This window comes from Eleutherodactylus coqui, chromosome 3, assembly GCF_035609145.1.
Source record: "Eleutherodactylus coqui strain aEleCoq1 chromosome 3, aEleCoq1.hap1, whole genome shotgun sequence".
NCBI classification, from domain to species: domain Eukaryota; kingdom Metazoa; phylum Chordata; class Amphibia; order Anura; family Eleutherodactylidae; genus Eleutherodactylus; species Eleutherodactylus coqui.
Window position 1 is genome coordinate 184,475,800 of NC_089839.1, and position 26,738 is coordinate 184,502,537.

A 26,738-nucleotide genomic window follows, 5' to 3' on the forward strand; every position below is an offset into this window, starting at 1 on the left:
TAGGGGGGCACCAGGCAGCTGTAGACTGGGGGCAATCACATCCCCCACCCCTCCTTGGTTCTGGTGCGGTATTTATGTTATGGGCATGGTTCCTAGGCTGTATTTATGTTATGAGCTTGGTTCTAGTATAGCATTTATTCACTGAGTTGTCCTGGTGAGGGTATGCTGCTATCTTGCTGCTTTCTGCGTAAGCAGAATACAGGCAGGTTGCCTATCAGTGAAACATAGTACCATCTAACCTAAGTACTGAACATTATGTGCCTGATTAATAATAGGTATCATATATTTTTCTATATGGTCTTATGATTCAGAGTACAGAATATTTTGTAATCTGACATGGGTCTGGTTTTATTGATGCAGAATTAAAGGACTTTTACTGCAATAAGCATACAGTGTTATCAGTGCATATCAGTGTTAGGTATGACTAAAATAAAAATAACACTTGTTTATATTATTTTCATATAGACAAGGACAATATTTTTTTGGGGGGGGTGTGGCGCGATCTCCAAGTGTTTTATAATTACATGAGATTGTATATTGCTAAACTTCTGTATTTATTGATTAAGACCAATATATAAATAAATAAATATAAATATAAATATATATATATATATATATATATGTTTCGAGGTTATAGCCGCACAACCAAATTCATACCATAAATACAGAATCAGAACCATGCTCATAACATAAGTGCAGTACCAGAACCAAGATTGGTACATAAGTACGGCACCAGGACCAAGCTCATAACATGAGTACAGCACTAGAATCAAGCTTGGTACAAAAATACAGCACCAGAACCAATCTCGTAACATAAGTACATCACTAGTACCGAGCTTGGTACAAAAATACAGCACCAGAACCAAGCTCATAACATAAGTATAGCACTAGGACCAATCATGGTACATAAATACAGTACCGGAAGCAAGCTCAATGGTTGTCACTTGTTTTGTTAAGTTCACTAACCCATTAAAGGGGTTGTCGGGGACAACAACATTGATGAAGTTCCAGAAGCCCTGAGTCACTGAGATTCCCGAGTGATTGGAGTGATGGTGCGTATGAGACTGATGGAGCTAGTGCTGTGCTCAGCTATCTCCATAGACAGTGAATGGAGCTGTCACACACACTACTGCTTCATTCACTCGGTGGACTCAGGAACCGCTGTTCTCATTCTTGCTGGTGTTCCCAAAGGTCCGATCCTCAGCTGTGGATATGTGATAAATGTATTTAGTCGGTAAACAACTCTAAAGGGGCTGTCCCAAGATATATTCTCATCAGAGGATAGGGAAGAAGTGTCTGATCAGTGAAGGCCAATCACGTTGAACCCGACCAATCATGATAAAGTGGATCCTGTCTCTCTACATGTGATTGGAGCAGCATGCATGCTTCCCCTCCATTCATCTGTGTGGAGCTGCTGAGTGCTGTACTTACCTATCTCTGGCAGTCCTATGTGCTTGACCGCTACTCCATTTGTATGGGGGTGACATGGGACTATCATGATCAGTGGGGCCCAAACCAATCCTCTTTTTCCTATCTTGTGCTTAAGGAATACATTTATATTTTGAGATAATCCCTTTAAGCTTTCTTTACATAAAACTAAAAAGCCCCCCTAGAGCACAGACCACACAATATGACATTGCATGAGTCTGAGCTGCCATACCATAAACAGACCCTAGACAAGAGCAGCGCTGTGCTTTTTACCTATATCCGGCACAACCTTTTTAAGTAGTGATTGTGTTATTACTGTGCTACTTACCCACAATGCTTCATGTTCTGTGGTTTATCCATTCGGACTGCTAATTTGATCTTCAAGTCATGATCTGGACAATTTTTGGACACTGTCATTTTATGCAACTCCGACTGTTTGGGACTGTTGGGTGTTGGATGTAGTACAACCTTTAAGATACATCGGTATAAAAGAGAAATACAATGGAGGATCATTGGGTGAAATAAACATGTGCCAGAATTCTATTGCAACCAAATTCATTGTTTTTCACACTTTTTACATCAAGCTTGAAAAGCATCTCCATAAAGGAGCAGAGCTAAGAAAAAATGTACAGTTTAAAAGAATGACGTGCAAATAATGTGCATTTGTTTGCCCCAAATCAGTGGTGTACATGTACAACATGCCTAGGGATTTGCACCAAATTATACCATATGCAGTGTTTTAAGAAATCTGGTGGAATTTGCTTCATTCTCACCAACTTATTTGGAGTAGAATGCATTTTAGTGTGTCTCTGACTTAGGCTAACACAGGAAGATTCCAAGCATGGAAGCACCCTATATGACACCCCATTTTTACAATAGGGCATATGGACAGACACTGAAAACTTCTTTGGCCACTAACGTGAGTTTCAAGAAGTGTGAATCTGACAAAAGAAGTTCTAAGGCAAAAATTGAAACTACAGAGAAGAAAGGGGTGGACTCAGAGGTACTGTATAGCTAGTTGGGGAAAAGGGCGGTAAACCAAGGCCTACTTAAATGGTGAGGCCAAACTGGTGCCCCAGCTCCCTGGGCAAAACCTACACTCAACTGTATCTGTGTCCACATTTCAGTTGAAACCTGTTGTAGAGCAGGGAGCCATGTGCTCCTGATGTATCATTGTCTGTCTGAACGCTGAGATCACTGCATCTCACCACTTGCTATGAGCCAGAAGAGAACTGTGCTTATGACACAAGTTACTGTTTGGGGGCACTTCAGGAGGCATTACTATTATTTAAGAGGAGCACTTTAAGAGTCATTATTACTGTTTAAGGGGGCTCATTAGGGGGGCATTATAACTGTTTAAGATGGCACTTAAAGGGGCATTATTATTGTTTAAGGAGGCACATTAGGGGGCATTATTACTGTTTAAGGTGGCACTTTAAGGGGAATTATTACTGTTTAAAGTGGCACATTAGGGGGCATTATTATTGTTTAAGGAGACACATTAGGGGGCATTATTACTGTTTAAGGTGGCACTTTAAGGGGAATTATTACTGTTTAAAGTGGCACATTAGGGGGCATTATTATTGTTTAAGGAGGCACATTAGGGGGCATTATTACTGTTTAAAGGGGCACATTAGGGGATATTATTACTATTTAAGGGGGCACATTGGGGGGTATTATTACTGTTTAAGGAGGGACTAAAAAGGCATTCATACTTCTCAAGGGGCAGTCAGGAGGCATGATTACTTTCAAGGTAGCATTAGTACTTCCTAAAGGACAAAATGGGGCATTATTACTGTGCATGGGGGACACTGAGAAAATCACTATTACTCATCTTTTGAGATACCACACAAGATAACACTATTACTGTTTGGAGTACAAAAGATGGCACCTTTACTGTGCGGTACACTACTATGTCTGGGGCATAACATGGGGCACTATCTGGTACCATTGTTTTCATGGGTGCTGTCTGTGCGACCCTATTTTTTAGGGGTAATTATACTTAATGCCAACATTTATTCTGAAGTACAGTATTTGGAGTCATCGGCCTACATAGTAGATACAGTAATAGGGATAGGTGGGGTAGCAAAAGGTACAGGATTGGGGATGAACAGTTTGTGTAATTTGGAAAAAGGTAAGAAGGGTGCTGGAAAAGTGAGGAGCCAAAGATGTCTATGTTACCAACATTGAACAGACAAGTTGTGGCTGGAAGAAGACATCATGGCAGTCTGGGTTCAATGGAAGAGACGGGAAAAGTGAACAACTCCAGTCAGAATGGATGTCACATGTGAGTCACTGGATTTTAATGTACTGTAATCACTTATATAGTCTGTCAAATGTCTGTGTAGAATTGGTATCTACCGTTATACGGTCACTGCATGGTGGGAATATTGGTTTTTAAATAGCCACTATGATTAGGACGTACCTCTGAAGTGCTAAACATGCCATACCTGGGTTGCTGCCCACACTGAATGCCCTCATTTCCGCATGCTGAACCCCTAGCTAGAACTTTGGATGGACTACAGGGACCTCCTGATCGTCTTCTGCCATCACCGGTTCACAGACCAGTCAAGGATTATTTTTTTCATAGGGTAATTTGAGACGTAGAAATAATTATTTGGCGCAGCAAATGATGTCACAGTTAGCTTGTTTGCTCGGACAATCAGTTTAAACAAAGATACATCTTTTTTTTGTTTTAACAGAATCGTTCGTTGGTGCTTAAACCGAACAATAATCGAATAAGCCAAACATGATTTTCATTTTTCCATGAAAGGAGCGATGAACAATAAGCAAAAAAATGACGGTTCATCGCTCAATCGGCAGCAGTGCTTACGCGGAACAATTATCATTCAAATTCGAACGATCTAACGATTTTTTTTTTTGCCTGATAATGGTTCCACATGAAAGCACCTATACATGGCGACAAACGTTAGACTGGTATCAAGAGGTGTTGCGCCAGCTCTTACCCGTCCAAGTTCTTTATCTTCTAGTGCAAGAACCCCGGTGCTTTCGGTAAACAGCTTGACCTTGACGGCAGGCAGGGCATGTGTAGTACTGAAATCCCCCTGTGTGCCCCAACTGGAAGAGAATAAACGGAAACAAATATCAATCACAATCCAATTACATGATGAGTAAGGAGGTCAAAGAATGGGTTAAATCTAAAATGACAATGTAGCACAAAAATGTGCTACAACTCAGTGAGAAGAAATGTGTTAATTGTCTCTCTAGTTAATGTGAGACAGATGTCTGCTATGGTGGCTCAGTGCTAAGATCTCGTAGGTGCAAGATGTTGCAGATCAGCAGTAATACAACTTGTTTTATTAAATCCATCTCTTACCAAGACACTTTGAGGTATTCAAAATTCTATTTATGTCCCAGAGAACGATCTGTGGTGTAATAACAGTTTTCTGTTTGGGATGCTAAGCCAAATGTATGTAGATTGGGGGGGGGGGGGGGGGCTATGAGCTGTATGTGTAGGCACTGATATCAAGACTACATTAACCCCTTAAGGACCAGGGTGTTTAAATTCTAAAAGGACCAGACACTTTTTAGGGATTTTATCTATGTGGTGGTTTTACTGCCCTATTGTTTTTTTCTCTTCAGTTACCAAAATTATCTTTGTTGCGTTTTTTTTCTCGTGACATCTAGGTCTAGTTTTTAATATCTTTTTTTCACTGTTTTATTTTTTTAATTTTTTTTTGTTTATTAGAGGTTTTTTTTGGAAGCTAATAATTTTTTATTTTGTAGTTGTTTATTTTTTAATTAGTATATTTACTCTAAAATAATGTATGGGAATGGTTTCCTCAATTTGTTTCAAACGTTTTGATAAATAATTTGTGTAAGCTTGGATTACAGGGCGCATATGGTGACGGTTTTGTTTCGGGTCGGCGGTAGGTCATTTTCTTTTTTATGTATATATTTTTATTTTAGGATGTTATTTTGTTTACTTACTTTTGCAACTATTTTTTTTTAAATCTGTGTCCCCCGTGACGTCATATAAGACCCCTGGGTATCATTCACATTGTCTTTTTTTTAATTTTATTTCACACTTTTCCACTGTAACTGGGGCATCCATAGCAGAAGCACCGATAGAAGCCCCAGTTACAGGGGAAAACATCCCCCTAGTGCTGACTATAGACACTGGCAGAGCTGATCTGGGTCTGCTAGGACCTCGCAGCTCTGCTGTGACCGAGGGCACTTAGCGGTCACGTGATCCCCGTGGTAACATAGTACAACTAACACTTTTGCTTTCCCGCTGTAGTGTATTCCTGTGACCCCAGAGTGCAGAATAAAATAAAGTGAAAAGTTTTCTAGGTATCAGTTTCAGTGGAAATCCACATTAGAATAGAGTGGCTTCCAAAGAGGGATGGTCATTGATGATAGGCTAGTGGCGGCCAGGATTTCACTGCAAACTATGTGTGTTCTCTTGTGCAGCGGTGTGGAAAGTATACCAAAAATGGTGTGATAGAGGGAAAAAGTTCAGCAAAAGTGGATCCCATGGATGGAAATAACTTGCCGACAATAGTGATTAGAGGAGGATGTCAAGAATCGTTCTGATGACCAGGTGGTACACAGTCAAGTATACTACAATCAAATACAATTCTGGTGCTCCAGCTAACATGGCTGAACACACAACTCGCCATTCCTTAGCACAGATGGGCTGTAACAACAGATGATCAGTTCCAGCGCCATTGCTGTCTTAGGGCTTATTCACAGGAGTGTATATCCACTTCCGTTTTCACGACCGGCCGATATACGCTACCATCTGAGCTGTCTTCCCCCTTCCCTCCCCCTCGCCAGCTCACCTCCTCTTTCCTCCCCTCCGACTGTTTGCAATGGGAGGGGACGGAACGGGGGTGTAGCTAAGCTCCTGCCCCCTCCCTGTCCCTACTCCGCAGTCAGCAATGGGAGAGGGCGGTGCGGAGCTTAGCTCCGCCCTGTCCCACCAACTCTTCTTGCAAACAGCCAGAGGGGAGGAGAGAGAAGGGGAGTCGGTGAGGGGTGGGAAGGAGGAAGACAGCTCAGATGGTAGCATATATCGTCCGGCAATGAAAACGGCGGCAGATATACACTTGTGTGAACAAGGCCTTAGACTGTATTTACACATGCGAGTGTGATATCAGTCCAAGAAAATCTGTCTTAAGACTCCTGTCCATGGGCAGGTCGGACACTGCATGCAAGATTCCTGCAGCAGAGTTAGACCCGATGCTCGGCTGGTGATCCTAGTGTACCTGTCTGGCACCTTTTCTCTGTGCTGCAGATGTGCCGGCCTGCGCTCTGGCACACATGCGTAGTACAGAGGACGCTGTGCCGTTGCTCCTGTGGCCATTTTGACTTCAATGGAAGCCGTGAGTGAGTAATCCGCGGCATGCTGTGATTTCTTCTCCGCGAGCGGAAAATCACAATCGATTTCCACTCGTGGGCAGGAAATCACATTTTTACATCGCAAGCTATGGGGCTTGAATTGCTGCGCAGTCAGGAAACGGAATCCCGCTCTGTACTCAGCAATGCAAATCCGTCCATGGACAGGAGTTCTTATATTGCACTCATAAACCTTTAATTTTTTTTTTGCAATTGCAATGCGTTTTGCAAGAAAAACGCATCGCATTGCTGTACATGTGATTTTCAAAAGCGTTTTTCACACGCACTAAAAAATGTTGTTCTAATACTTATAATGGAAAAAAGGGCATTGCACTCACATGCAAATCATCCGGCACGTCTAATGCAATTTTTTTCATACAACCATAGGAAAAAATGGGTGATTCTGGAACAGAATTGCCCAAAAACAGGACATACTGTGATCTCGCACTATTGCCGCTAGATAAAAAAGCTCTTGGGTATATTATCCTATTGAAAATAATGGATTCTTTTCTTGCAATGCACAGAAGTCACAATCAAAAATCGTCTGTATAAATATACCCTAAAGGGATTTTCACGCGGGGGCAGAGCTTAATTTGCCGCTACGGAATTCTGCATCAAAACCTGCAGGGTTAGCTGTGATATGTCGTGCGGAGTTGCAGGTTGATTTAATATCATTACACATCAAAATCTGCATGAAGCCATCAGATTTTGGTGCAGAATTTACCGTAACTTGTGGTGTGGGATGCTGAAACAACCATCTGAATACATCCTTAGGGGCCATTCACATGGGGGTATCTGTCCGTATTCAGTCTGTATTTTGACTCAATATGAACCCATTGAATTGAACTAGCGTATTTAAACATGCATTTAAAAAAAAAAACAAACCTCAGCATGTTTTAATTTGGTCTGTAAAATGGACCAAAGTTGCGCATGAAAGTCTATGGGAGTGTAAAAAAAGTCTCAAATATGTAGTGAAAGTGGTGCGTTTTTTTCATGGAACAAAATTGCATAAGCCTATGTGAATAAGCTCTTAGCAATATGATGCCCATAGGTCTGCAAATGGCTGCAGTCAAACCAAAGGCGTCTTGTGTTTAACCTTACACAGCTTCTTCTCTCCTCCTTGCATCCATGTCCATAACCAGAGAGCATCATACAAATACTTGTAACTGAGCGTTGGAATGAAGGATTATGCTTCACATTACTCTGTATCCTCCTGGAAAGTCTGCTGGATGGAGTTCAACATCTGGTGCCTGCCAGCTAACGCATTTCATCAATAGTAGATGAGTGCAGGCAGTCGTAGCTCGCCCAGCATGGCAGCTGTGAACTTTATAACAAATGAAGATGCCCGAAGCAAGCAGGTAGCGGCACTGTCAGTTCTTTCTTCAAGTAACAAGCACTACAGTCTTGTTCAGTGATCAAAGCTGGAAATGGAAAGAAAGGGTTCCCACTGATAGAGAACTATAACGACGACAGGACAGAACGATACTGACAAAACCACAGGGAACCTGAAGCTCCTGGGCCCCAATCCAAAATCTAAGTAAACTATGTGCCAACCTATACCTGACAAATGTATTAAGAAGCACAACATTGAACCAACATGTCTGATTGTCATGAAACTGTAACTGCCACTAGAGGGAGCTCACTGTCTTCAGGTGTATACAGCACCCATTGAGTATAAATACCTGCATATTATAGGGCAAGGGCATGCAGTTAATTTGAAGCCCATGCTGGAAAGGATCCTGGATAGCTCCAAGAGGGGACCCAGCTACCTGTCGGCCTATCAGTGCCTCCACACACCATCATTTAAATATGCTACTGCATTAATTTATGAGCTTCGTTATAGGGCTGTTTTTATGTTATCAGCTTGGTTTTAGAATTGTATCTATGTATTGAGCTTGGTTCTGCTGCTCTATTTATGTATAGAGTTTGATTCTAGTATTGCATCTATGTACACAGCTTGGTTCTGGTGCTGTATTGATATACTGTACCTGGTTCCGGTGCTGTATTTATGTACAGAGTTTGGTTCTATATTTATGTATTGAAGCTTGTTCTGGTATTGTATTTATGGACAGAGCTTGGTTCTGATGCTGTATCTTTGTACTAAACTTGGTTCTGGTGCTGTATTTATATACAGAGCTTGGTTCTAGTATTGTATTTATGTACAGAGCTTTGTTCTGGTGCCTTATAGATGTACTGATCATGGTTCTGGTGCTGTTTTATTTTCAAAAGTGGTTTTGATGCTGTGATCATGTACAAAACTTGGTTCTGGCACAGTATTTATCCACCCAGCTGTTCTGGTGTGGATAGGGGGGGGGGGGGATTCACCAAAAGAAATTCTTTACAGAATGTAATTTAACCTAAGACCTGTATTGATTTCATTAGCAAGGAATCCAGGTAATTCTAAAGGGTTCACTTACTTTTTCTTGGAACTTAAGTTGCCCATATCAAATCTAAACTCGTGACCCCATTGCTGGAGTATAGCAGTGCTAACCATATTTTTTCCCCATAGCTTCTATCTGAAAATTCCGGTAGTGGAACGTGTTTGATTCTTGCTGGCACTACTAATAATATGAGCAATTGGGACTTCAGTTTTAGCAGCAAATACCTTCCCAAAAGAGAAGACTAAATAAGTGTTGCATTGTTTCATCCGCTCTAATTAATATCACCTTTCCTTCTGCAAGGCAAGTGATAGATACTCTATGCAGAGAGCGAAGGAGAATCCTCTAGTCTCTGCATGACAGCATCTGCTTCCCAACCGTCGCTCCTGCTCGCTAGTCGGAGCCTCATATTTGCCGAGTGTTCCCAGACCATATGTTAGCGACAAATGTTACTAACTAAAAAACAAACAATCATTTTCATCAGGATTTTTCACAGGATGAAGAAAGTGCCGCAGAGGGACCAAACCCTAAATAATCGGAGCCGGAGATAAACATCACATTTGTAGGAGGCGGCGGGGAGATTGGAAGCACTAATTAGATAAGAGACCACAAACATTTACAGTAAGACCTGGAAATGCAGAAGTTATCTTGGAGTTAAGGAAGGCTGGGGGAATATGATTCCTCCAAGAATTCAAGAAGCGGAAAAAACAAATGCGCCTATGCAGATGTAGCAGAGCTGAGTTTGTTATTTGGCACAGTTCATCATGGTATCTCTAGTTTGTAGTGCTATCCCAGTGCACAAACAACATGCGCCCAAGATAAATGTTTGATTCAGCTCTACGTGGAAGGCTTTACGGCTTCGACAGACGAGCGTGTTTCACAATACATAATTTTTTGGTGCAGAGAACAAGTGTACTTTGCGTTCATGCCTACGCAGATACTGAGCGCATTTGCGCAGGCATCGCTTGTTCACACAGGTGCAGGAATCACCCCACCCCGATTTAAATGGCTAATTAGTGTAACACAGTGCCAGTGATTGTGAGTATGCGCAGTGTTTAGCACATACCCATGCATGCAGATGTTGCGTGTTTGCGTACCTCCCATAGACCTCTATGAGGCTCTTTAGTGCACAAGATAGGGCAGACTCCTATTTTTTTGCGGTCAGAAAAAAAAAGAACTTAGACTGAATGCACTGCAATCAATTGGCCCTACTCACACTTGTCTGTTTAGCCTAAGGCTAGTTTCACACATGTCTCCATGGATGAGACACGTTTTTGTGTCAAAAATGCACTACAGTTGCGATCCTCCGGTGCAGATTTCAGTCACGCCAGACGATCAGCAATTGTTTACCATTGTTTTCAATGGGACACCTTGCATTGTGCTTGCATACACATCGTACACAGTGTGATGTGTTTTCCGGCCCCATTGAAAACAATGGGCCATGCATTTCGAGGGAGCACCCAAAGATAGGACATGTCCTGATCTTTTTCTCTGTACCACGATGCGGGAGAAAAGATAGCTCATGTATATGACCCCATTCAAAAGAATGGGGATCAAATGCGTGCGAGATTTGTGCGTCTCGCAAAGCACAATTCCAGCACGATTTTCTCAGTCGTGTGAAAGTGACCTAAAAGTGGTGAAAATCAGCAACGCATCACATAGAGAAAGCCTGTGAGTCCTGCTTTCCCTGCCCACATAGAGAAAGCCGGTGAGTCCTGCTTCCCCTGCCCACATAGAGAAAGCCTGTGAGTCTTGCTCCCCCCACCCACATAGAGAGGCCTATGAGTCCTGCTTCCCCTGTCCACATAGAGAAAGCCTGTGAGTCCTGCTTCTGCTTCTCCCACTCACATGGAGAAAACCTTTGAGTCCTGCTTCTCCCAGCTGCATAGAGAAAGCCTGTGAGTCCCGCTTCCCCTGCCCATATAGAGAAAGCCTGTGAATCCTGCTTCCCCCATCCACATAGAGAAAGCCTGTGAGTCCTGCTTCCCCCAACCACACAGAGCAAGCCTGTGAGTCCTGCTTACCCAGCCCACATACAGAAAGCCTGTGGGTCCTGCTTCACCAGCCCACAAAGAGAAAGCCTGAGGATCATGCTTTCTTCGCTCACATAGAGAAAGCCTGAGAGTCCTGCTTCCCCAACTCACATATAGAAAGCCTCTGAGTCCTGCTTCCCCAACTCACATATAGAGAGCCTGTGAGTCCTCCTTCCAATGCTCACATAGAGAAAGCCTGGGAGTCCTTCTTCCTCCTACCATATAAATAATGCCTGGGAGTCCTTCTTCCTCCTACCATATAAAGAATGCCTGGGAGTCCTGCTTCTCCCACCCATATATAGAAAGCCTGTTAATCCTGCTTCCCTAGCCCACATAGAGAACGCCTGTGAGTCCTGCTTCCCCCATCCACATAAAGAAAACTTGTAAGACCTGCTTTACCTGCCCACATAGAGAAAAGCTGTGAGTCCTGCTTCGCCTGCCCATATAGAGAAAGCCTATCAATTCTGCTTCCCTGCTTACATAGAGGAAACCTGTGAGTCCTGCTTCTCCCACCTACATAGGGAAAGCCTGTGAGTTCTGCTTCTCTCACCCACATAGAGAAAGCCTGTGAGTCCTGCTTTCCCCAACCACACTGAAGCCTGTGAGTCCTGCTTCCCCAGCCCACATAGAGAAAGCCTGTGAGTTCTGCTTTCCCCAGCCCACATAGAGAAAGCCTGTGAGTCCTGCTTCGCCTGGCCACATAGAAAAGCCTGACAATCATGCTTTCCTCGCTCACATATAGAAAGCCTGTGAGTCCTCCTTCCCCCACTCACATAGAGAAAGCCTGTGAGTCCTGCTTCCCCCACCCAAATAGAAAAAACCTGTAAGTCCTGCTTCCCCAGTCCACATAGAGAATGCCTGTGAGTCCTGCTTCCCCTGCCCACATAGAAAGCCTGTGAGTCCTGCTTCTCCCAATCACATAGTGAACGCCTGTGAATCCTGCTTCTCCCAGTCACACAGAGAAAGCCTGTGAGTCCTGCTTTCCCTGCCCACACAAAGAAAGCCTGTGAGTCCTGCTTCTCCCACCCATATATAGAAAGCCTGTGAGTCCTGCTTCCCCCACCCAAATAGAGAAAACCTGTAAGTCCTGCTTCCCCAGCCCACATAGAGGAAGCCTGTGAGTCCTGCTTCCCCAGCCCACATAGAAAGCCTGTGAGTCCTGCTTCTCCCAATCACATAGTGAAAGCCTGTGAATCCTGCTTCTCCCAGTCACACAGAGAAAGCCTGTGCGTCCTGCTTTCCCTACCCACACAAAGAAAGCCTGTGAGTCTTGCTTCACCCACTTACATAGAGAAAGCCTGTGAGTCCTGCTTCCCCTGCCCACATAGAGAAAGCCTGTGAATTCTGCTCCCCTGCTCACATAGAGAAAGCCTAAAAGTCCTGCTTCTGCTTCTCCCACCTATATAGAGAAAGTCTGTGAATCCTGCTCCCCCCACCCACATAGAGAAAGCCTGTGAGTCCTGCTTCCCCTGCCCACATAAAGAAAGCCTGTGAATCCTGCTCCCCCCACCCACATAGAGAAAGACTGTGAGTCCTGCTTCCCTCACCCACATTGAAAAAGCCTGTGAGTCCTGCTCCCTCACCTACATAGAGAGAGCCTGTAAGTCCTACTTTCCCCAACCACACAGAGCAAGCCTGTGAGTCCTGCTTCCCCAGCCCACATAGAGACGCCTGAGAATCATGCTTTCCTCGCTCACGTAGAGAAAGCCTGAGAGCCCAGTTTCCCCTGACCACATAGAAAGTCTGTGAGTCCTGCTTCTCCCAATCACATAGCGAAATCCTGTGAGTCCTGCTTCTTCCAATCACATAGAGAAAGCCTGTGAGTCCTGCTTCCCTCACCCACATAGAGAAAGCCTGTGAGTCCTGCTTCCCCAATCACACAGCACAAGCCTGTGAGTCCTGCTTCCCCTGCCCACACAGAGAAAGCCTGTGGGTACTGCTTCTCCAGTCCACATAGAGAAAGCCTGTGAGTCCTGCTTCCCTGCTCACATAGAGAAAGCCTAAGAGTCCTGCTTCGGCTTCTCCCACCCACACAGAAAAAGCCTGTAAGTCCTGCTTCTCCCACCTACATAGAGAAAGCCTGTGAGTCCTGCTCCCCCCACCCACATAGAGATAGACTGTGGGTCCTGCTTCCCCTGCCCACATAGAGAAAGCCTGTGAGTCCTGCATCCCTCACCCACATAAAGAAAGCCTGTGAGTCCTGCTTGCCCTGCCCACAAAGGAAATTCTGTAATGTTTACAGTACAAGGTATATGAAAGAGATTTCAAAAACCTCTTTTAGGGCTCCTGCCGTTTGTTCCAAAATCAATAACCCGAGTCGCCGTATCATGACTTCCGGCGCACGGGAGGGCTTGCGGGGAACTTCCGGTTCATACACACTTCTTCCGGGTTAGTTCTCCACACTCAATTACCAACAGTGTGGAGAACTAACCTGGAAGACTCAGCGACTCGGGTTATTGATTTTGGAACAAACGGCAGGTGCCACATAGGTAAGGCTTGTTCTAAGATACTATATAAGGTTAGTAATAGTTGTATATGTCACTTGAAAAAGTCGCTGTTAGGCGACGAAACGCGTCGGACATATTTGGACATATTTTCAATAAAAGTATTTATATTTTGGATATTTAAGGAGCCTTTGATTAATTGATTCAGAAAGGTCTCTCTGGAGCGCTGGATCTTTTTTCTTTTTTCTCATATTCTTTTATGTACAGTCGCATCACTACCCAGTGGTGCGACAGATCCCTGCTTGCTCCTTGTGCTTTATCTCATTTTCCGGACTGGAGAGAGGAGTTCTAGGAAACTTGGATCAAGTTTTCCAGTAATATATACAACGCCTACCAGGACGTGGAGGTGTTTGGTGGGAGGTCCTACACCAGGCCCACCCACCTACACCGGGTAAGTCCCATGTGTATATTTACTACACCAATATCATATTATAGTGGGTGGAGCGCCGTCTCACATTAGTTTTTTGTTTCTTTTAGGGCTCCCACCCACTGGCGATATTTTCTCCACTGAGATGTGAGACTAAAGTTAAAGTCTCGCATCGCAGTGTGAGAAGAAAATCAGCATGACGCCGGGATATCGGCATCACGCCGACATATCGCCAGTCTCTTCAATGGGGCCAGCGGCAGCAGCGCTAGCCCCATTGACAAGAGATGGAGAATGCCGGGAACTTCTGCCACAGCTGTGACAGCTGTGACAGCTGTGGCAGGAGTGGCAGGAGTTTCCTTCATCCCCTTGAATGAATAGCTAAGGGCTATGGGTGATTGGCTGAGCGCTCAGCCAATAGCTAAGCAGTAACTGCTATTGGCTGAGCGCTCAGCCAATAGCTAAGCAGTAGCTGCTATTGGCTGAGCCCTCAGCCAATCTGCACAGCCCTTTCAGGAGGCAGGGATTTTTAAATCCACGACTGCTGAAAGAGTTTAATAGCAGTGTCGGGGAGCCAGCAGGAGGACGCGGCTGAGCGCAGGAGAGGTGAGTAATAATTTTTAACATTTTTTTACCACTTATTGATGATTATTGGGGAAGGGCTTATATTTCAAGCCCTTCCCCGATAATCATTCTGCGGGGCTTGGCAGAAAGCAGTGCTTTCAATGCCGATCCCATTGAAAGCAATGGGCTAGAATGCCGCGGACTTCTGCCACAGCTGTGACAGCTGTGGCAGAGGATTCCTTCATCCCCGCGGTCCCCGCAGGGATGAAGGGAACTCCTGCAACAGCTGTCACAGTTGTCACAGCTGTGGCAGAAGTCCGCGGCATTCTCCCTATGCTTTCAATGGGGCTAGCGCTGCTGTCGCTGGCCCCATTGAAACCACTTGCGATATGCCGGTTCTATACCGGCCTCTTTCTTGCGCTGCGATGCAAGAGTTTTCTCGTGCTCTCGCAACGCAAGAAAGAAAATATCGCCAGTGGGTGGGAGCCCTTATATAGTCTGCAAATTTTCTCCAACGAATCTGCAGCGTTTTTGAAAAACGCTGCGGATTGTAAATCCACAGAATATTTTATTTATGCTGCAGATTTCTGTTGCAAAATTCAACCCTTGAAATACAAGAGTTGAAATCTGCAGCCAAATCTTTACCATTTAGGAGCGAATTCGGCCCCTATGGAATTTCTGCAGTGATTTTGCAATATGTGTAGAAAGTCTTACAGGTTGTGCCATCCTATAAACAAGTTGTTTCAGCCAATGACAGAGCTGTATCACTGGCTGCAGCAGCAGGTTTACAGGACGTCACTGCAGCCTGTAAAAAATACACAATGAGGCACAACCAGAGCCACTGGCAGGGGACCTGCAAGGAGAGGCGAGTATCATCTATTTATTATGTTTCTTACACAGGGGACCCATTTTCACATAAAAGTATTACAAAGTTTTTCATGCTTCGATGAGTGTTTTGAGCCAGGAGTATGTATTGATCGATGAATTACTTTGTATTCAGAGAGTGTTGGTCTCAGTCCGTACAGCACACGACCTCATTAAATCAGCGCGGCCTTGTGACCAAAGAGATTGCTGTGCTCTGTTCATAAATCTCTTAAGTCACCTCTCCCCTACAAGATGATGATGCCAACAAGAAACCGATGGCGACAGCAATTAACAGCATGTAATTTGTCTTTTCTTAGCTCCTAATTGTTCTCCCATATGGCGGAGCTTTAAGGAATTAAATGCTCCTATGCAGATTTCTTTTAACAATAATTTCCTGCTGGGGTCATTATGAGCCATGATTGCAAGAACTCTATTATTTAAGAGATCGTTTATCAAAAAATAGTCTCGCCTCTTAACTGTATCTTCCTATTTCATGGATCTCAAGGGTTAAATTAGAATAAATTGGAGATTTAACAGTTTTGACAATGGACAATCCCTTTGTGTTACAAAGGTCTCCTCCTGATAAATTGATCATAGGGTAATCCCAATGGTGAACTCTAATTTGTGGCAGCAAGTGTTCATTTTCCCTGCAGCACCACCACAGGAGAAATGATGCATTGCATGCTTCCCATTGAAATCAATAGGGCTGCCTGTGTAATGCACAGGAATGTTTGGTTCTCCTGTGCAAGAAAGATGCCTTTGTAAAATCTCTTCTTTCTGGTTTATAGATGAGGGTCAGGATTAGGGGAATCCCTTCTATTAAATAAAACATCTCTAATAAAGTACATTCATATGTGATGGAATTTGGTGCAGATCTGCATCAAAATCTGCTGCACATTTTCTGCTGCGCATTTTGGTGTGGATCCTCACCAGAATCTGCACTATTTGCTGTAGATTTTGACATGGATCCACAGCAGATTTTACCCTTTCAATTGGCTGAGAAATAACACTATATGTGGTATTTCATGGCTTGTATACGGCATTGTTTTGCAGTTTTCCCTCCTGCAGACGGTATATCTAGTTTTCAGTTTTCCCTGAATTGGTGCGTGAACTCTAGCTGCCATGATGGCTCCTATACAGCCCACTTGGAGGAAATAGCTGATTCTTTTCCTTAACCCCTTAGTGACGGCCCCATAGTGTTTTTACGTCCTAGCTAAGTGGGCTTTAATCCTCAGGGATGTAAAAACATGCTTCCTCTGTCAATTAACCCTTTTCAATCCACTGTCTGACGTCTAAAGACATTCTGATTGAAGGTTGTACAGCTCCAATGTCGGAAGACGTCCGGCAGGGTATTCTTACTGTAGATTACTGGCCACTCTGTTGTCAGGGGCCTCTCTAGCATGTCACATACTGCAGTCCTGGCTCTAGCCAGCAGATGGCACCATTGTATAATGGCAGAAAGAGAAAAACCCCTAGGAAACCCTGAATCCAAAATTGGATTGCAAAGGGTTAAAGCCCCATGGGCTGTGGAAGTGACAGCTCCATGCTGATGGCTGAAGGAAGTAGCCTTCAACTTGGAGCTGTCATATGACTTGCGCTATCCAGTGGATAGCGTTGATCACATGTAAGTAAATAAAAAGTGAAAAACGTTAGCGTTTCAGCTCCCCTCACACATTGCATCCATGAGGGGCGCAGAAACTACTCACCCACATCCTTCGCGATGTCCCAGGATGATCTGATCTGAAAAAGACCTTCGGCCATCTTCTGCACATGCGCGCCAAAGGACAGAGGGTTACGCATGCGCAAAAGACCAGATCGTTGCAGGACATTCGAAATCTCCTGGCCCTGGCTACTGAAGGTAGCCTCAGGCTGGAGATGGCACCGGAGACAGGGTCCAATGAATAACAGCGATCACGGAAAAGTTCAAAAAAGTAAAATTAAGTTAAAGTTTCACCTCCCCTCATGGATTGGATCCATGAGGGAAGGTGAACATTGAAAACATTGGGCACGTGCACAGAAGGACTTGCGCCCCGGAAGATTTTAAATCCTTCTGCTCCCGGCCAGCATGTGTAGCCAGCAGCAGAGAGATGTCATTGGGTACCGCTGTATGTGGTTCCTGATCACATGATCACTGTTAACATGATCGTTGTTATCCATGGGATAAGTAAAAAAAAAAGTGTAAAAATAAGTTTAAGCTTCATCTCCCTTCACAGATGATATTCATGAGTGGAGATAAAGTTATGTACCTAAGGCCCCCGGATTTATCTGCATACCTTACTCCGGTTTCCGTGCACACGTCCATCGCCAAAATGGCGGATGCATGCGTAAAAGCCGCGAATTGCCCAAGTAATTTAAAATATCCCTGCTTCTGGCTACCAAACGTAGCCGAGAGCCTGGAGATTTCACAGGGTGCTGCGGTACGTGGTACCTGGTCACGTGGTCGCCGCTATTCAGTGGATAATGGCAACCACATAAAAGTAAAAAAAAGTTAAAACTTCACCTCCCGTAAAATGACGATTGCCAAAAAAATGAAAATCGTATTTTTTTCCTTCTGCTTTGATTAGATTCTTCAAAAACTGTAGCGTCAAAACACACAGTACACCCCTAGATGAATTCGTTAAGGGGTCTAGTTTTCAAAATTGGGTAATTTGTGGGGGTTCTTCATCGTTTTGGCAGCTCAAGGGCTCTACAAGTGTGCAGTGGGGCCTAAAACACCTCCAAGCAAAATGTCTGTTCTGAAAGCCACCTGCTGCTCCTTTCGGTTAGGACCCTGTTGTGCATACAGACATAAGATTAGGGCCACAAAGGGTATGTTTCTGAACACAGGATAAACAGGGGTATTCATTTTGGGGTGTAAATACTCATTTTCATGTGCACTACAGAAAAACAATATGTCTTTAAAATGATGTATTTGCAAACATGAATTTTTTTTTCTTCTGTAAATTGCATCAACTACTGAAAAAAAACTATGAAGTTAAAATACTCATCACACCTCTCAGTGAATGTATTAAGGGGTTTAGTTTTTAAAACAGGGTCATTTGTGAGGGTATCTATCATTCTGACACCCATGAGCCTTTGCAATCTTGGCTTGGGGTAGGAAAATAAAATGTTTCTCAAAATGTTAAGTAATGTTAAATTTGTACGTCTCCTAAATGGTTAAAAAAAACTAAAGTTTTTCAAATGTGCACCCAGAATAAAATAAACAGATGGAAATACGTATTTTATCAAAAATTTGTACAGTAGGTTGGCACATATTTAAGATATTGGAGTTGAAAATGTGAAATAATAACGTATTTTTCAAGATTTTGCCAATTTTGACATTTTTAATAAATATACACAAATTCTATTGGTCTATTTTTACCAACTAAATGAAGTACAACATGTGGCAAAAAAACAATGTCAGAATCGTTGAGATATGCAAAACCTTTACGGAGTTATTCTATGTTAAAGTGACACATGTCAGATTTCCAAAATTTGTCTCTGTCACTAAGGCGCATACAGGCTTCATCACTAAGGGGTTAAGCATACATGCAAACAGACACGGAAAAAGTTGTGCTCCAGCATCACACAGCAGGCGAACATCCGTCTGTGTGCTGTCCAATGTGCGGGACACTGCATATGTACACGTGCTATTTTTGTCCGAGAATCAGACAAGATTAGAACATGTTTTGATTATTTTTACTCTAACTTCCCATCCGAGTAAAAGAAAAGCCCATGTGCATACATCCATGTACCATGATATGGTCTGTAGTTGTGTCAGTAGCCACATAACTGGGACTACTTCTAGTATAACAGCCTGGAGATCCCACGGCAGAGCCAGGATCCAGATTGGTGGGGTGAAAGGGTAAAGATCGTGGCTGCTCAAATATCTCCTCTAGATCTGGCCCAAAGTCAAACCAGTGTATGTCACAGCGGCTCCACATCTGCTGATGCTGACATTAGCTGTAAGTCAATAGGGTATTATGAAACGTACTGCAAGTAGTGCTGTCTTTTCTGACCTTTTGTGTATTTGTGTCTTTTTTGGATCAGTGGCAATTCTTGCAATTGCAGTAAATTATACCTTTGGCTTCCTTATTGGCATTTTTCTATAGCCTAGCGTACAGAAAAAAAAGACGTCAGAAAAAATACAAGTAAAAAACCTGTGATTTGTAGAGATGAGCGAATATACTCGTTTTGAGTAATTACTCGATCGAGCACCGCGATTTCGAGTACTTCCGTACTCGGGTGAAAAGATTCGGGGGGCGCCGGGGGGCAGGGGGAGGTGTGGCGGAGCGGGGGTAGCAGCGGGGAACAGGAGGGAGCCCTCTCTCTCTCCCTCCCCACTCACCTACGGCGCCCCCCGAATCTTTTCGCCCGAGTACGGAAGTACTCGAAAATCGCGGCGCTCGGGCGAAAAAGGGGCGTGGCCGAGTAGGTTCGCTCATCTCTAGTGATTTGTATAGATCAAAGCCACCAAAAAAACACCTCTTCGGCCACCGTCACACAGGCGTTAGCAGACACGCAGTGTTTTTTAACGCTGTTTACTGCGGTTTCAGCAGCGCTGGCATGCATTTCGCCAGCATTTGGGCTAAATTTCAGCACGAATGAAAACGCAGCCAAGGCAGCTTACAAAAAAAGTAATACCCACCTAGCGGGTACCATTGGGGTCCCTGCTGCTGGTCTCCGCAGCTCCAGCCAGGCAGCCGGGCACTTGTCAGCACTGATAGATCATCTATTGCTGATGACGGGGATTGCAATCCCCGCTTCCACCAAGAGATTGCTCTGATTGGTTTAGGAGAGCCGACTCAGAGCCATTCAGAGCCGGCAATCGATAAACCAATCACAGCCATTCGATGATGTCCTACAAATGAATGACTGTGATTGGTGCATGAACTAGTTAAAAAAACCTGTTTTTTTTTTTTTTTACAATGAATTTTTTTAGGGTAAAAAAAAGCCACCAAAAAGAATAAAACACTACTGTATTATACTTTTTCCTGTTCCTTTCCTTACCTTGATGTGACAGTTTGCATCCTACCAGATGACATTCGACATGTCATCGGGCAGTAAGGTAAACATGATCATTAGGAAGGGACACCAATATCATTTTCAGAACACTAGTGGACTAAAGATATTGCTGTTGTCGCTGATGGGCCTCCGGCTTACATGCCCCTGCTAGTTTCTGAATATATTTGCATACGTCAAATTACAATTTGGTTCATTCTAAATCTGTGGTAGTAACTGTATAATAGCACAGAATATCGCACGCATACCTCCCAAGTATCCCTCTGCTGGTGGGAGAAACCCCACTTTTGACTCAAAGTCCTCTGTCCCTTAAATGTCCTGTTTTTTCACCTGCAAAATAAATGTGCACTAAAGGGTTTTTTTCCAGGCAATTGTTATTGATGACTTATCCTCAGGTCATCATTAGTTGATCAGCTGGGGTCCGCCACTTGGGACCCCGACAGATCAGCTGTTCGAGCGCTATAAGTGCCACAACACACAGGCTACAGAGCGGAAGCAGATTGCTCCGACCCTGTGCAGTGGCTGGCACTGATAATTGCAGGCACAGCTTCCATTACCCTGTGGCAGTGGCAGTGAGTGCCCGAACAGCTGATCAGTCTCTAGTGGTGGACCGCAATCAGTTATTAATGACCTAGCCTAAAGGTCCATTTACATGCAAAGATGATTGCTCAAAATTTGTCAGAAACTGAAAGTTTTGAGCGATCATTTTACATTAGGTACTAATGGGCTAATCAGCCTGTAAGTAGCTAACTGGCTTTATTAGCATGTATTTAGAAAACAGAGGGTAGTCTGTTCTCTAAGGCCTTATGCACACAGCCGTGACGGGCTCCGCAAGCAGAATAACGAAGCGGAGTCCGTAACGGCGCCCCCACAAAGACCCCATACTTACCTCTGGATCCGCTGCACGAAGTCCCACATGACGCTCTGGCGCACATGCACAGTACAGCGCATGACGTGCTGGCAGTGTCATATGATGTGCTCGGCGGTGGGCGGGGCGCGTATTCATGCTATACTTCCTCTGTGCTACAGCGGAACTATAGCGTGACGGGCGGCTTCCATTGACTACAATGGAAGCCGTCTGTACGTATACCCGCAGCAAATAGGACCTGCTGCGGGTAATTTCATGCTGCGGAATTCCACAGCATGTACATTGATCTATTAGGTTCAATAGAACCTAATAGCTGCAGTAAAACTTCGCGGATTTCCGCCTCGTTTTACGTGGCGGAAATCCGGCCATGGGCATTAGGCCTAAATATGTTGCTTTTGTTGTGCGGCAGGCAGCGAGCTGCATACAATGCTATCAGCGCTGCCTGCGGAGAACTCAGCATGCCGTCCCTCTTATAAGAGACGGTTTTTATGCTGAGCTGAACTCAGCGATGGACGAAAAGTTCATGGTAAGTGCATGATGGGCGCACATTTACATGCTTCAGCTATTGCTCTAAAGCCGTCGTTTGGACGAATTTTGAGCGATAATTGTTGCGTGTAAATCAGCCTTTAGGATAGATCATCACTAACAACGGCCTGGAAAACCCCTTTAATAAATGCGCTATATTGCTCTATAAACTATCTGTAATGATTCCTAACTGTATGTTATATGCCAACTTGTATATTCCATCATATGGTGCAATTTGGAGCTCAAACCTTTCTATATGCTGGTGATTTTGATGCTAAGATTTCAAATAAAACTATTTAAGCATATAGATATGAAACATAGATCTGTCACACAATGACCTGTAAATGTTCCTGTTTGACTGCCATAAAAGTTAGGAGGCGCTGTATGTAATGTTAGTGGAGGGGCCTTCCAGTCTACAGAAAGACCCCATTAGTAATATACAGACAAAACAAAACTCCAGGGAAGAAAGAAAGGGGAAAATGTAAGTTATTGTATTGCTTAATTGATGCTAATGTGAGGGGCTACACAAAGGCTTTTGTCACCCAACAGCTCCAGTTTCAACTATTATGAATGCTACACAGTGCAGTCAGTAATTATTGTGGTAGTTTCATGCAACTTACTGTTACGCCATGACGTTCTCCTTAGTATTTGGTTTCAAGAAAAAGGCATTCAAACCTCATGAATGAGCTGAGCAACTGCTGTCATTTCCTGCTATGCTAGTCCACTCAATTTCTTTTATGGAGTTTTGTATTTTAACCACTAGATGGCAATCATCTCATTTTCCATCAATGTGCTGTCTATCTATATATATCTAAAAGCGAAAGCCCTCTCTGACTGACTCGCTACTAATTCTCTAACTTCTTGGTTGTTGTACAAACGTGAAACATGGCACAATCATTTTTAGGTCATAAATAAGGAAAGGAATTATATTGTTATATCCGCATTCAAAAGAGAAGATTTACTGTATGTAAATATAAACATCACATATAGATGGTTGTCTTATATTAGAGCATGGAGGACTAACCTGGTATGGAGCCTGTCTATAAAGACAGGACTCCACACCTATAGTCCCAAGGTCACAGTATAGTATCCTCGTAGGTGATCCTGCTTAGGTGGTATACTTCAAGACAGCAGCATAGAAGGAAAATCAGGGGTTAGATGATCCTTAGTATGACGTGATATATTAGAAGTCAAAAAAGGAGACCAGAAGAAAAAGCTATCCTTGCGCTAATAGTACATACCGTGTTTTCCTGAAAATAAGACACTGTCTTTTATTAATTTTTGCCCCAAAAGAGGCACAGTGTTTTATTTTCGGGGGGTATCTTGTGATACTCACCTAGTAGCCGGCGTTCAGGTCCCTCGCGCTGGTCTCTGGCGCTGCTGCAGGCTTCATTGTAGTCCTCGGCAGTGACAGAGCATTTCTTTCTGGTAGCAGGGCTTGAATACCCTGCCTCCAGCAAGTGATTGCTTTGGTTGGTTCATTGAGCGCCATGTCAGCCAATCAGAGCCGGCGGTCGATTAATGAATCACAGCCATTCATTGAATAACATCATTGAATGGCTGTGATTGGTTAATCAAGAGCTGGCGCAGCACTTGATGAACCAATCACAGCCTTAGCTTGCTGGAGGCGGGGTATTCAAGCCCTGCTACCAGGAAGAAATGCTCTGTCACTGCCGAAGACTACACGGAAGCCCGCAGCAGCGCCGCAGCCCAGCGCAAGGGACCTGGACGTTGGCTACTAGGTGAGTATTGCTTTTTTCCCTGTAGTGTTTATTTTTGGAGAAACATGGTAAGAGAATCATATACTGAAAAAAATGCTGAAGCAATCATAATTTACTTCACTGAGGGGTTAGGACTACAGACAACTCCCCTTCAAGTCCAAGTTAGCCATATACTGCTAAATAAATCTGTTGGATGAAGACCTGTGACACGATCCTCCTTCTCCATTCTCTGGCGAACCTGGACATGAGGGGAAGTTGCCTGTAGTCCAAACCCCCTCAGTGAAGTAAGTTATAATTGCCTCGACATTTTTTCCAGTATATGATTCTCTTATGTACCAATAGCACAAGGATAGCTTTTTCTTGTCTCTTTTTTTGACTCCTAATATATTAGGTCCTACATAGGAAAAGTAAAGGGGTCGCAACTTGATTATTCAATGCTAAGCACAAAAGTAAGTGCACCCCTATGTAATGTACCTAATCTAATTCTCTAACTGCACAGTGTCGTACAAACTTGAAATTTGGCACGATCATTTCTTGGGTCCTAAATAGGAAAAGCTAAGGGGTCACAACTTGATTATTCAATGCTAATTGCAAAAGTAAGTGCACCCCAATGTTATGTAACTTCCCGGTTTTGTACAAACATAAAATTTGCCACGACCATTGTTTACATCCTAATATGAAAAGTAAACGGGTTGCAACTTCAATATTCAATTCTAAGCGTGAAAAACTGATAAAATCCATGATACATGAGTGAGTTCTTTTCTCGGAAACCATAAAGCCTAGGGAAATTATTTGTATACTGAGGAGAATCTACCTCACCTCTATTTATATATACTGAGGAGAATCTAACTGACCTCTGTGTATATATACTGAGGAGAATCTACCTCACCTCTATTTATATATACTGAGGAGAATCTAATGCTTTTTCTTGTGTTAAAAAACGCTCCTCTATGTGTATATACTGAGGAGGATCTAACTGACCACTGTGTATATATACTGAGGATAATCTACATCACCTCTCTGTGTATATACTGAGGACAATCTACCGCGCCTTTCTGTGTATATGCTGAGGAGAATCTAACTGACTTCTGTGTGCATATACTGAGGAGAATCTACCTCACCTCTATGTGTATATACTGAGGAGAATCTACCTCACCTCTATGTGTAGATACTGAGAAGAATCTAACGCTCCTCTATGTGTATATACTGAGGAGAATCTACCTCACCTCTATGTGTAGATACTGAGAAGAATCTAACGCTCCTCTATGTGTATATACTGAGGAGAATCTACCTCACCTCTATGTGTACATATACTGAAAGGCTGTAAAGTACATAAGGAAGCAGCCATGGCTGCAGGGATGGAGCATGCCTTTAAGGTTAAGAAGGGGCTGAAACCTCCAGTCTGGGGATAAATTTGAATAAAAAGGTGTGTTCCCTTTAAGGGTCAGGCTTTTTTACTAGATCTTATATATGTTTTAGTTTCATGCTAAATAAAGAAGAGCCATGTTCTGTATTTCTGCTCTGCCAAAGCTCCCCCTAGTCAACTGTACAGATATAGCGAACCAATAACTTGCTGCACAATTTTTTTTTAACACAAGAAAAAGCTGTGCAAAAATCTGAAAAAGGCAAGAAAACGTTCTGTGCCACAGTTTATTCTATGCATTAAAGAGGTATTGCCATCTCAACTTTTTTTTATGGACAAGATGGGTAAACCTGGAAGCTCTGTTCCACCCGCAAAGCGAGGAGAAACGGTGAATGTGGGACACCCACTGATCAGACATTTATCACGTATCCTATAGATGATAAAGGTCAATTTTGGTACAACCCCTTTAAAGTTGTAGGACCACTCATGGTCATAGCAGTGCATTAACGTAGTCTGTTCTTGATGGCACCACTCACTCCCAAGCTACACATTGGGTCATATGTATCTTCTGGCTTCAGCGAGAATTGTTCTGTCAAAAAGTAACAATTTTATTGCAAGTGCCAAAACTTTTTGAAGGTTCGCGCTGGGTACCGTCATTCTTTTAAAAAATGGGCACACACGATAGGGGATAACTTGCTGATCATGGGGTCCAATGAGACCCCTACTGATCTCAAGAACAGGACTCCTGTGTCCCACTCTGCTGTCACTATCGGGGATCACTTCTTCATCTGAAGTAATGTTACTTTGAATAGAGCGCTGGCGGCACATGCACAGTCATTCATTTTATTGGGGCTGACAGAAATACCAAAGCGGGTGTCACTCGGGTATCTCAGCAGCCCTATTGAATATGAACAAAGTGCTGTCATGCTTGCGAGACCAACACTGTATTCAGTCTGCTCCTCACAGCGAATGGGGTTGCAATAACTCTTTACTAGGAGGACAGGGGACACGAGCTCCCCATTCTTGAGATCAGCTGGGTTCTCAGCAGTGAGAACCCCACCAATGAGGAAGTTATCCCCATCCTGGTACAAAATTCTGATACAATCTCGTTAAGAGCGGGCATCAAAGTTAACTCCAATCCACGCTGTTGCGGCCGAGTGTTGTCAAAGCCCGCTCTATACAATAACACTTGGCATCCACCTTACATGAATGGCAGATGTTGAGAAGGAGTTAAAGTGGTTATACGTGTGGAATATGATTTTTTTAACACTGGATCCTAATCCGTTACAAATCATTACAAGTAGCAGTACTTGCCCATCCTTTTCCGTGGCAATCCAGCGCTGCAGCCCCACAGTCCTCCTGGTCTTTGTTTAGGAATGGCTACCAAACTGACTGCCTCAGCATTTCAGAGGCCACCGTGGTCAGGTTCCATTCTCCTGGCACTACCACTCAGGTGCTAGGAGTTATGAGGCCAGGAGAATGACACCTCTGATTGGCTGTAATAGTCAGATGGAGTCCGTGACTAAAACAACATAGTAACATAGTATGTAAGGCTGAGTAAAGATACAGCTCCATTCAGTTCAGTCCATTATCCCCCCTCCCCAATGTTGATCCAGAGGAAGGCAAAAAAACAAACAAACAATGAGATAGAAGCCAAAAATTCCTTCCTGACTCCAATCTGGCGATTAGAATAATCCCCGGCTCACTGACCCTTCTAAAGTAATTAGTGACTATATGAAATATTGTATCGCTCAAGAAAAGCGG

The 26,738-nt window shown here is 43.7% G+C and overlaps 1 protein-coding gene across 7 annotated transcripts in view; it reads right to left on the bottom strand.

Annotated features, from left to right (window-relative positions):
- The window catches only part of CADPS (calcium dependent secretion activator), a 483,917-nt gene that overhangs the window by 227,139 nt on the left and 230,040 nt on the right, over positions 1–26,738 (bottom strand). For all 7 annotated transcript variants that reach the window (XM_066596628.1, XM_066596625.1, XM_066596629.1 and 4 more), the window contains exons 7-8: positions 4,395–4,506; positions 1,757–1,896 (exon numbers count right to left, since the gene is read on the bottom strand). In XM_066596628.1, the coding sequence (XP_066452725.1) occupies positions 1,757–1,896; positions 4,395–4,506 (252 nt within the window). The remainder of the gene's footprint in view (positions 1–1,756; positions 1,897–4,394; positions 4,507–26,738) is intronic.